General features: G+C 42.4%; 1 protein-coding gene across 2 annotated transcripts; it reads left to right on the top strand.

Moving 5' to 3' along the window:
• On the top strand, positions 1-5,695 carry LOC115681017 (uncharacterized). 2 transcript variants are annotated; one of them, XM_056309403.1, is made up of 3 exons: positions 1-3,014; positions 4,010-4,546; positions 5,092-5,695. In XM_056309403.1, the coding sequence occupies exons 1-3, from the start codon at positions 731-733 to the stop codon at positions 5,238-5,240; spliced, it is 2,970 nt and encodes a 989-aa protein (XP_056165378.1). In that variant the 5' UTR covers positions 1-730; the 3' UTR covers positions 5,241-5,695. The 2 variants fall into 2 exon arrangements, with proteins under 2 accessions (XP_056165378.1, XP_056165377.1); XM_056309402.1 differs by having other exon boundaries at positions 4-3,014; positions 5,086-5,695.
• Positions 5,696-12,232: the final 6,537 nt, after the last annotated feature.

Below are 12,232 nucleotides of genomic sequence, written 5' to 3'. Positions count from 1 at the left end.
ACAATAATAGCATTAGTCCCGACACCACGCGACCCTTTTGTGAGCCGCCGAGGTCGCGGGATCCCAAGCAATGTGATGCCAATGTCGCACAACCAGGCAACATGACGCGGGCGATATCTAGCTCACCGGTGGGCCTCGTGCTGATGTAGGTGTCGAGATCCAAATGACGTAACGCAAGCGAGATCTAGCTCGCATGTGGCCCTAGCGTCAATGCCAGCCTCGAGAACCCAAGCAACCCGGCGCTGAGGTCGCCCAACCCCGAGGCGATGGTACGCCGGGGGTCATCGATCCACTGTCGACGCAGCTAAGCTCGCCCGAGCCCTCAGACCGGCATCTTGTGTCCGCCGTCTTGGTGGCCCAGTTTCCTCGTCGGGGGTCACCCGGGCCTAGGCAAGGCTCCACCGTCGCGCAAGCGGACTCGTGGGCCTAGAGACGCCGATCAGATCCTGGCGAAAACCTCCTTTGGCCGAAGTCTCGCTACTCGGTTGACTCGGCTCGCTCAAATCAACCGACTCAGCCCCTCTCGCGTATTCCCTCCATTTCTCTTTCTTCGCCACCAAAGAGAAAAAACCGCTCTCTGTTCATCAGAAAACTGCATTGCCTCAGTGACCGGCTTAGCTCTCGCCCCCATCGCCAGGTTCGTCCTCCATCCTCCGTCATCTGTTAGTCTGTAGGTGGGTTTTCTTCCTTTCGGGTGTGTGTGTTGTTTTCCGGTGCCGGCGCCGCTTCGATGGAGAAAATCTCCGGCGAGCTGAAGCAGGCGGAGCTGAAGAAGGAGGACCTTTCCAAGGCGTACGAGCAACTGCAGTCGCAGCTGTCCTCGTTCATCTCGTTCACGCTCCCCTGGAAGGACCTGGAGGAGCACTTGGACGGCATCCGGAGGTCGCTCGAGCGCCGCTCCGAGGAGCTCCAGGAAGGCGAGAGGTCGCTTGCAGGGCGAGCCCACGACGTCGTGTCGCGGGAGGAGGGGCTGCGGTCGGTGTGGCGGAGGGTCCAGGAGTGCGAGGAGGAGGTCCGGAGGAAGAAGGTGGACCTGAGGTCGGTGGAGGAGCGGCTCGAGAGATGCAGGGATGAACAGAGGAAGGAGAAGAGTCAACTGGTTGTGACGAGGGACGCCCTTAGCGAGTGTATCTCGCTGATCAGGGACAAGAAGAAGGAGCTGAGCTCTCTGAGGCAGTCGACTGAAGAATGTCGCAGGGAATATGATTCGAAGGAGGAGGAGGTGGAGGTGCTGCGACAGGAATTGGATTCAAAGGAGAAGAAAGTCGGGGTGGTGCAGAGTTTGCTAAAGGAAAGTGCCTGGGAACTCGATGGGAAACTTAAGGAGTTGGGTTCGGTGAAGCGTTCGCTTGATGAGTGCTCTAGGACAGTTAAATCGACAAGGGAGGAATTGACTATGGTGCAGAGTTTCCTTGACCACAGTGTCAAGGCGCGCGACGAGAGTGAGAAGAGGCTTAGCGCTTTGGAGCGCACGATCGAAGAGCGCGATAAGGAGGTCACGGTAAAAGCCGGAGAGTTGCAATCTCTCGAAGACAAGATAAATGACTGTCGAGTTGAACACAAAGTGAAGGAGGAGAAACTCACGGGAATCCGTAAATCCATCGAAGAGCATTCCCAGGAGCTTGATTTTAAAGAAATTCAACTCTATTCCATCAATTCATTGATTGAGGGGCACAAAGAGGAGCTCAAATTCAAAAAGGAGGAGTTTGAAGAAATCAATAGGTTGATCAATGAGCGATTGGCGGCACTTGCTTCGAAAGATAGCGAATTGGGGTCCATTGAAACATCTATTGGAAAGCTTTCCAAAGAGCTTAAATTCAAGGAAGGTGAACTGGAAAATATGATGAAGCGGGTCAAGCAGTGTAATGGGGAAACCGAGTCAAAGAAGAAAGATCTTACTTCAGTCCTCGCAAAATTACAAGAGGTTGCCAAATCTCTTGAGTTGAAAACTAGGGAATCCAATGCTATCCAAGCATCTATCAAAGAGAGCATTCTTGAACTTGCATTAAAAAAGAAGCAGTTGGGGTCCATCCATATTGACATTACGAAATGTGCAGAGCAACTCCGACTGAAGGACAAAGAGTATGCTTTCCTTCAAAGCTCAACTCTCGAATGCACCAGGGTCCTTAAGTCCAAAAAGAAGCAATGTGATTTGATGCAGGATTCCATCACAGAATATTCTCACGAGCTCGAATCTAGGAAAAGGCAGTTGGATGTCATTCAGAGGAGAAGAAGAGAATGCTTCACAGATGTTGAACTTAAAGAAAAGCAACTTCATATGCTTCACATGTCAATTGAAGAACGCTCTCGAATACTTGAAATGAAACAGAAAGAATGTAATGTGCAATGCATGGAGCTAGAATTGGGACAGCATCGGCTTGATTTGATTGAAAAGTCACTCGAGAAGCGCTCTAGGGAAATGGAGTTGAGAGAGAGGGCTAGTGTCAATTCTGGGGTAGCGGCTCAAAATTGGAAAGACCCATTAATAAATGAACCTGTCCTAGCTTCATGTCAAAATTTTCAACCCACAATTGCTTTTGATGGAAAGAATATGTGGATGTTCCTATATCGACATTTTCAAGAGCACGATAGATTGTGCCACAAGGTGCTGGAAATTATTCAAACATCTGATGATGCTGCAAAGTTGGTGTTAAACGCCATGGAAGGATTTTACCCCACGAATTCAGGGAATGGAGATGGGTTACTAGATATTGGGGTGATTAGGAGGAGTTGTATTTTCCTCTTGGATAATTTAATACTATCTTCAGCAGAGATTAAGCCTCAGGAGAGGGAAGCTGCAATGGAACTAGCTGTTGAATGGAAAGGGAAGCTGAAATTTTCACCACCAACGGAGCATCCTTTGGAGGTCAAGGGCTTTTTGAAACTTTTAGTGGCATATAAGTTAGCTTCTGCTTTCGATACAAATGAAATTCAAGTTTTTTGCAATTCTGTGTCACAGTTTCAAATTGCACAAGAATTGCACCAGATCCTTGGTTCTTCAGTAGTGCTGCCTGGTGAGTGGAGATGCACCTATTGACTTGAAATGTTGAATCTGGTTGCCAATTTGTTTGTCATATTATGCTTGGTTTTTGTAATATTATTCATGCCGCTTAAATTTTTGTCTCTTTATGCAAACAAAGTTGTGAAACATGGTGATGGCTCACTATGTTGACTAGTGAGAGATGAGGTAATCCCATGTTTTTTCCTTATATACATTGCATATACAGCACCGATTTTCAATTTGATCCAATGAAAAATCTTGGGGATGCCAATGACTACTTCCTACTTTAGATTCAACTTTATACTCAAATTTCATATCATTTACTAGACACTTGTTTATGTTATATTTAATGAATTTTAAATGTCCGATATGTAGATTTAATAAAATTTCCTTTTAAATTTTAAAGTTAGATTTCACCGTTAAAATCATAAACCCTTTGGACTAAAGAGCACAAACAATTATATATCTGACAACTTGCTAGGTGAACTGTTTTAACTCATGTCTAATTTGATCAAAGTAAGCTTGCCTTTGGAATGTATTCCGAAGTCGACCAAATGGATCTCTTCAACCCCTTCTTTTCTATCTTTTATTAGATTGAAATGCCAAATCCATTTATATGGGTTCAGACAAAATGCTCAGGTTCATGTTACTGTGGCATCACACACACACACACACACACACACACACACACACACACACACACACACATACATATATTGCTTTTTTTCGAAAGTTCCATCCTGTAGGTTAACCTCCATAGTTGGAGTTCAAAAAAATTTCTGCAAAGATGGTAAACTGGCAAGCTGAAACTTTTTGGCTTGCTTTGATGATGCTTGTCGAGCACTTGAGACTTGAGATCAACTTATCCTCTCTTTCAAAGTTGGACTTTCCTTAGTCTTTACATTTTTTTTTCGTGGTCATTCCAAAGTCTTCATGGCAAACCACGTTTGGTGCTGTCATCTTGATAAAGGCAGTTCGGAATCTTAACTGTTAACTTGTGTTTGGTAGGTTCTTTGGGATCTATTCAACAGCGGCAAATAAAGACCGAGGAAGCAGAAAATTTTGCTGTGCACAATGCAGATGACTCTTCTGTTGAATATCCACCACCGCCAACTATCTTAGCTAGAAATGATTTGCAGCTTTTCCAAACTGAGCTTCTGAATGAGAATTCTATGATATGTAAAGAAATCTCACACACGCTGCAAAACTCATCTGACCCTGCAAAACTTGTTCTGGATGTTATTGCGTGGGCTCATACTCAATACTCGAACAGTAAGGATATGAATTCGCAGACAGACGTTATGAGGAGTCATATTGTTCTGTTACAGCAGCTCGAGAGAATTTCACCTTCAATAACACATAAGGTTAAAGAAGGAGCAATGCAGCTGGCGAGAGAATGGAAAGCGAAACTGTCTGATAAACCCGAGAGCGGTTTGGAGGTTTTGGCATTTCAGAATTTCTTGGCTGCATACAATTTGCTTTCTTTATTCAATGATGCTCCTCTGTTGGGCCAGACCCTTGGTCGTCTTGTCAATGAGATTACAGGTAAATTTTCTTAAGTATCTGTTTTTCTGTCTCTGACTTTGACTCTCTAAATTGTAACTTTTCCCTTTTTTCAACCAAAACAAAATTGTAACTTTTTACTTTTTGCTTGTACATGGCAATATAAGATGTTAATTAAATCATCTAGGGAGTGGGACATTCTATTTCAGATAGCCAAACAGCAATTTTACTGCTTTCCGTTGTGGTGCTATTGTTGCATTGGATGGGAGCATAGGATTTCAAACCCCATTGATAGGACCCAATCTTCACTTTAAGTCTTGCTGTATGCTCTTTAGCATGTTCTGATGTTATATATAGTAGATCGTTCTCTTTTTCAAGGCGGGTTGCTCTCTTAAGCACTGTGATTTGAGATCATTGAGCCTGTAGAAATCATCTTTAAAGTACAGAGACAATACTATTTTGGCACATTCATATGTGTGCTGGGTGATGCCTAATGTTTCTTGATGGCCTGGGTGTAATAGGCCTTGTTTTACATTTATAATCCCCTGAACCTTGTCTGGTTTTTAATCAACTTATTTCAGCGCCAGCTAGCATACCTGCCTCTCTCTCCAGAGTCCATCAGCAACCGACCGGAGAGAAGAAACGTTCGGCCAGTGACCCAGCAATCAATGTGCAATCCCAACCCTGTGCACGTAAGTGTAAATACAAGATGGACAATCAGGGAGGTCCCCCGTAATCCTCTTTTGGACTAACGTATTCTTTGCTGAAAGTAGGCCGGAGCTATTTGCTTGGCCGACTCATGCACCTGGCATTGCCAGACAAATCTCTTATATTGTCCAGGGGAAATTTGGTGTTGATGACTCCCAGGATGTTTAGAAGATAGGTCTTGCTTTCCCAGGGGAATGTATAGATAGGTTTCGTAACATGTGTTATCCCATGCTTGGCAAGCAAGTTGATGCTTTTTGTATGCAGATTTTCCTAGGAAGCTGTCAATGAACATTGATAGAATTGTGCCGAATGCTTTGAACAGTAGATGTAACTGAAGTACATCTAATATATATATTGTTCAAACATGTCTTGAGTTTGAGTCCGTGAAAGAAATCCGGTTCAAGTAGAAATCCGAAACCTGAATAAGACTTGTGGTTTGACGTCCAGACAAGCAGAAATTGTCGAAATATTTTTCAAGCTGGAGTTGACTTCTTAATTTGAATAGGTTTCCTAATTTGAGTCGGCAAGCCACATACTTTTGTGAAAGATAAGAAACATACTCTGGCTGTAAGTTTTATTTATGCTTTCAAGATGGAAGATGAGTTTCCACCGGAGCCCCTCTTGGAAGATTACATGAGAATCTCCATAATTGCTGCTGAAGCGATTCTCCAAAATAGACATGACTCTCCTGAAGGTCAGGTATAGATTGCTCTGTTGGTAGGCCATATTCCTAAGTTCGCATCTAATGGCCAATTACAATCTTTGTGTTCATGACATCTTGCAAACAGATTCAGGCCATGGAAAGAAGATTAGCTGATCTGCAAGCTGGAGTTCTATGCATCACAGATCACAATATCAAGTCAACACTTGCCATCTGAAAAAATCTAGCAAACCATTACTTCTATGGAGAAAAAAATGGGGAGCCAACGAGAGCAGCTGCAGACATTGGCGGCATCAAAATGGGAGAATCGGATGGCAAATTACTCAGCCCTGCGATAGTAGCTGCTCCTATTCCATCCTCTATCCCTGTCTCTGCCAAAACTACTTCTCCTATCACCACTGAGGCTGCTGTCAACCCAGCATCAGAAACTTCAAGCCCACCACAGCAAAGAGACGAGCATCCACAAACAGTTGCATTGGCAAGAGTTGGACCGAATCCTCTCGCCGGAGCCACTTCTAATGCTCGCTCATCACACACTACCCTCCAAGGTATACCGTATCCGACTCTCTGAGTAACTGCCCTTCTTGTCGACCATTGACAAACATGTGAGTCGAAGTGGTTATTACCATCCAGTAGCTATACATAGGGCCCTACTTCTTTCCTTAGATTTAAGAATTTTTGTTGGGGAGGAGATTCAGCCCTGATATGGACCAATTTTTACATCTCTTGAAGTTAGCAACTCGGCACTCTTGATCGATGATGTAGCGGAAGAATCTTGTCGATGCGGTCACTTTTATGTGATTGTGGGTCCTGTTAGCAAATGCTTTTACGTACTAGTCAAGGTAACTGGACAATAGCAAAAATGCTTATCAATATACTTCAGGAATCAAGCATAGTATTGGCGAGCTTGATTTCTGAAGAGCAAACTCTTACCGTATTGCCCTTCTTTGCTGTGATTGTTTCTGTTAGAATAATTATATACTAAACCACGCCTTTTAAGAACAGTTGACAATAATCTCACCAAAATCTCACATGGTATCACAGCTAGAGATCCCGATTTCAAATCTTTCCGGGCCCCATTTACCTCCGAAACTTAAGCTTTGAGAATAGTTGGCAGTAGTCCCACCAAAATCTCACAGTTTCATTTTTCTTTTGCTTGTGGAGTAATGCTTGATCTTGATGTGGGTATGGATCATGGGTAGGGGCAGAACTTGTTCTTCTTTTTATCTTCTTATGTTAAGATGGGTTTTTCGCTTTGTGGGAATTAGGAAGGAAGGTTATTTTGCACTAACATTTTCTTCATTTGTAGGGTAAAAGGTAAGAACCTTCGATTATTCAAAAAGGGCCACGTTGACACGGTTTCTTGTCAAGTACTGGGGGGTTTTGGAGGGAGAAAATGAGGGAAAGTGTCAAAAAAGTCCTAAACCTTTTGCGTTGGTGCCAATTTAGTCCTAAATCTTTTTTCTGTGCCAATTTAGTCCTAAACCTTTTGCATTAGTGCCAATTGAGTCATAAACCTTTTTTTAATGCCAATTCAGTCCTAAACCGTTTGCATTGGTGCCAATTCAGTCCTAAACCTTTTTTTGTGCCAATTCAGTCCTAAACCTTTTGCATTGATATCAATTTAGTCCTAAACATTTTATATTTGTGCCAATTCAGTTCTTCCGGTTAATTTAGCTTAAAGAGGTTTAGGACTGAATTGGCACAAAAGCAAAAAGTTTAGGACTGAATTGGCCCCAATGCAAAAGGTTTAGGACTCAAGTGGCACCAAAAAAAGGTTTAGGACTCAATTGGCACAAATGCAAAAGGTTTAGGACTGAATTGGCACAAATGCAAAAGGTTTATGATTGAATTGGCACCAAAAAAAGGTTTATGACCGAATTGGCACAAATGCAAAAAGTTTAGAAATGAATTGGCACCAAAAAAGGTTGAGGACTAAATTGGCACAAATGCAAAAGGTTTAGGACTTTTTTGACACTTTCGCCGAGAAAATGAGGTCGAGGGGTACATTGAGAATTGGCTAACGATACAGGAGAATAAATGAAATTTTCCCCAATTTGAAAAAATGATTAATTACCCAAATTAATAGTGATGGATGTAGATTGTGTAAAAAAAAAATAGTGCATGGCTTCGTACTCAAAATTTTTCCTATTTAAATATCACATCAAAGGCTGCACCATTTCTTTGTATTCTGATGTAGAATCAGTTTGGGATGGGATAAGTTGACTAAAGATACAATCAAATAAATGAAATTTCGCCAATTTGGAAAATTGACCAACTACCCAAATTAATAGTGATGGATGGAGGTTGCGTAAAAAAATAACAAAGAAAAAAAGAGTGCACGTCTCCGTACTTAAAAATTTTCCTATTTATATATCCCATCAAAGCCTACCGCATATCTTTATATTCTGATATATAATCAGTTCGGAATGGGATAAGTTGACTAACGATACAAGCAAATAAAGGAAATTTTCCCCAATTTGAAAAATTAATTGACCGACTACCCAAGTCAATAGTAATGGATGTAGGTTGTGTAAAGAAAATAACCAAGAAAAAAAAGGGCGCCCCTGCTCCGTACTTAAAATTTTTCTTATTTATATATCCCATTAAAGTCTGCCACATTTTTTTGTATTCTGATATAAAATCAGCTCGAGATGGGATAAGTGCACTGGAAGTCCTACAAATTGTCATGATGACGTTGAGAGAGCTCAAGATGAGGATGATGGTGGTGGACGACGACCACGGAAGCGGTTATGCCGATCTCGGGAGCCTCCAGAAAGGCAGCTTGGGGAAATTCAAGAGTAGCCGGGCTCGGCGCTTCGGCTTCTTTTTCTTGATCAATCTCTTCGTGGTCTCATTCCGCATTGCCCGCTTTTGCTTTTAGCGTTTATTCTTCTTGTGTTTTGTGGATTATAGTTTGATCTTCAGGTGGGTAATAGATCAAGGTATATAGGGGCAGAACTCGGTTCTTCTTTCATCTTCTTGCGTTAAAGATGGGTTTTCAGGAAGCCAGTGATTTTGCATTATCATCTTTGTCAAGTACTTGGGGGATTTTAAGGGGAAAGAACCAGGGTTGAGGAGGTACTTTGATAACTGGTCACCGATACGGGCGGAGAAATGAAATTTTTCTTAGTTTGTAAAAAAATTGGCCAACAGTCCAAATCAATGGCGATGGATGTAAGTCGTGTTTTATAAATAAATAAAAAAAAGGCACATGGTGCTGTTCTGATATTGAACCAGTTTGGGATGAATCCGACACCTTTATAAATTAGAGTCCGTTCCAAACCGGGAATCGTCTCCCGAGTTATACGAAATTTCTTCTTGTAAATCCTTAAAATTCCTGTTACGTACCAAGTGATCCAATGATGCCTCCCGATGATTGAGCAGTGAAAGTGAACTGCTTGATGTTCCTGTCAACGCTGTGGCTTTTCTTATAGTATCATTGAGGAATTATTCAGGACAGAAAGAATCCCTAGTGAGACGCGCGCGTGGCGGGGGGGGCCTCGTGGGACAAGAATCGACGTCACCACTTGATGAATTAGAGATAGCGAAGCTAGTAAATGGTACGTACCGAAACCCCATGCATGCAAAATGTCTCCACCAACCTAGGCACGTCGATCCTCGTTAATATCATGCAAACCGACCACGAGTTTCGAGTTTTCTGATGTCACTTGTAAATCTCGTAATTTCCGTGTTTTCATGAAGACCAGAACCAACGCGAGCTACGCGCACCCGCGTATTTCTCGTGAAGGAATCCGGAAAGATTTTGGTTTTACAGTTGGTGGTCAGCTGATTGAAAATCGGATCAACAGCTTTTTCTTTCCTCTCTCTCCGTCTTCACCAATGTTGGTGGCGAGCTACTGGCCAGCAAGAACCTGTTCCCTCCCCATCTCTCTGAATGCTGGAAAAAGTACCACAAAAGTCCTAAGCATATTACATTGGTATCAATTCAGTTCTAAACCTTTCAATTGTACCAATTTAATCATAAACATTTTCACATTGATACCAATTCAGTCCATCCAATCAATTTATGTCGAAATTCGTTGACGTGGACGCCATCCTTCCTACGTGGCACGGCCGACGCTGATGTGGACAAATTTTAATAATTTTTTGAATTTTTTCATAATTTTTAATGTTTTTTTTTCCATTTTTTCGCTTCCTTCTTCTTCCTTGGACCTGTAGCCGGTGGCCATGGCCAGCGTTCGGCCACAGGCGAGGGCTAGTGAGGGCGAGAGCTGGAACCTCACAGCTTAGGCGAGGGTGCCCCTCACTGGATTTGGTGAGGGTTGGACCCTCGCCGCCTGGAGGAGGGTCACCCCTGCTAGATCCGGCGAGGGCCGCCCTCACCTAGGCCTCAAGGGTCTAGCCCTCACCCTCGATGGCGAGGCCCGCCCTCGCGGCCTGGGGGAGGGCCGCCCTCGACGGATTAGGCAAGGGTGACCCTCACCCAAGTCGCGAGGGTCCAGCCCTCGCCCTTGCCAGCGATGGCGACCCTCCCATGTGGCCAGTGAGGGCCGCGACAACCTCACCGGCCCTCGTCTATGACCAGTTGTTGGCCATGGCCACTGGCCATAGGTCCAACGAAAAAGAAGGAAGGGAAAAAAAGAAAAAAGATTCAAAATTTTAAAAATTATTAAAATTTGTTAACGTCAGCGTCGGTCGTGCCATGTAGAACGGCTGACGTCCACGTCAGTGAATTCCAGCTTAAATTGGTTGGATGGACTGAATTAGTACAAATGTGAAATGTTTTAGGACTAAATTGATTAAATTGAAAGGTTTAAGATTGAATTGGTACCAATGTAATAGGTTTAGGACTTTTTTTGTACTTTCTCCTGAATGTTAGATTGAATTTAAAAGTTCTAACTTTATAGGACTAGGTTCTAAGCACGCGTGCAGTGCGTGATTACTTTTATATAATTCTTTTACGTTAGTAGGATCTTAAGATACGCATACTAATAACATCTAAAATTATTCTTGGGAGGAAAAATTCATTGAAATCGTACGTGAGGGAATTTATGCAACTTTGGATGTGGAAGTAGTAGAGGAGAGAAATTATTTTTTTCATTTATTGTTGAATGGACATGTTACAAGTGTAAAGATAGGCAATTTTCGAAAGAGTTAATACCGTGAAAAATCCTAAATTAATACACCTGTGACAAATTTACCCTCTATTAATTTCCGTTAATTTTTCCTGCCGAATTGCCGAGTTTATATCAACATTAATGTGCACGAAATGGAGTTTATACCAACATTGACGTGCACAAGATATCCTCAATAATTTTATTTCATAATTTTATTATTATTTTATACTCGTGAAAAGTTCTAAGTTAATATTTGATAATTATTGCAGAATGGCTTATTAACAAATTTATTTCAGCTTCTCTTTTAATTTTTCCGGTCGAGTGCTTAACATAATTCCATGATTTTTGATAATCTACTCTGATAATAAATAAACACCCTTCTAAATTTGCGGGGCGTAAAATCACGCAATTTCGTGCAACGTATTGAATTTCTTGTTCGTTTAATACGAATTAACATATTAAGCTAAGTAAACCATTAATGACGACGTTACTAAAGAATTCGAAAAATTACTTTTCTCTCGACTTGAAATAAATAGATCACGTCTAACCGGAACCGCACACGATGGCGCCGCAATTCCTCGAGGCTTTGTTATATCCGGTACGACAACCGTGCACATCCCCTTGTACAGGTGCGATATCGGCTTTGATCGTATCTAGTAGGCGCAACATCGCGTTTTTAATGCAACTTAACATATCAAGCTAAGTAAACCATTAATGACGCTACTAAAGAATTCGAAAAATTTACTTTCTCTCGACTTGAAATAAGTAGATCACGTCCAATCGGAACAGCGCACGAGGCGCCGCAATTCCTTGAGGCTTAGCTATATCCGTTACAACAACGGTTGTACAGGTGCGATATCGACTTTAGTTATGCCTAGTAGGCGCAACATCGCATTGTAATCGGTCCTATACACCACATCTGATTGGAAAATTTCGGCTTTTCGCTACTTGTTGGAGCACGAAATTACCAAATTAATTTGGAATCCGAACCCCAATTAGGGAAAGTAAAATCTCTCTCGGATTCCAATTTCTCCGTTTGGTTTTTCCTTATTTTTCTCTCCTCTTTTTAATTATTATTTTACTATATTTCAAAAAGAATTCCCGAATCGGTCCGTTACGCCTATAAATACGCACGCAGTTCCAATCTCGTTCATCTCATGCACGAAGAAGAAGAAGAAGAAGAAGAGAAACCGCCTTCTCTTTCACTCTCTTCCAACACACGAGAGGATCTGGTCGTCGTCGTCTTCGCCTTCGTCGTCTTAGGGTTTTCGCTCGCGC

This window comes from Syzygium oleosum, unplaced genomic scaffold (genome assembly GCF_021117445.2).
Source record: "Syzygium oleosum isolate NSW1041296 unplaced genomic scaffold, Sole_v2.1 Sole_v2.03, whole genome shotgun sequence".
NCBI classification, from domain to species: Eukaryota; Viridiplantae; Streptophyta; class Magnoliopsida; order Myrtales; family Myrtaceae; genus Syzygium; species Syzygium oleosum.
The sequence above is the reverse complement of the archived record's forward strand: the minus strand, read 5'-3'. Positions and strand labels throughout refer to the sequence as shown.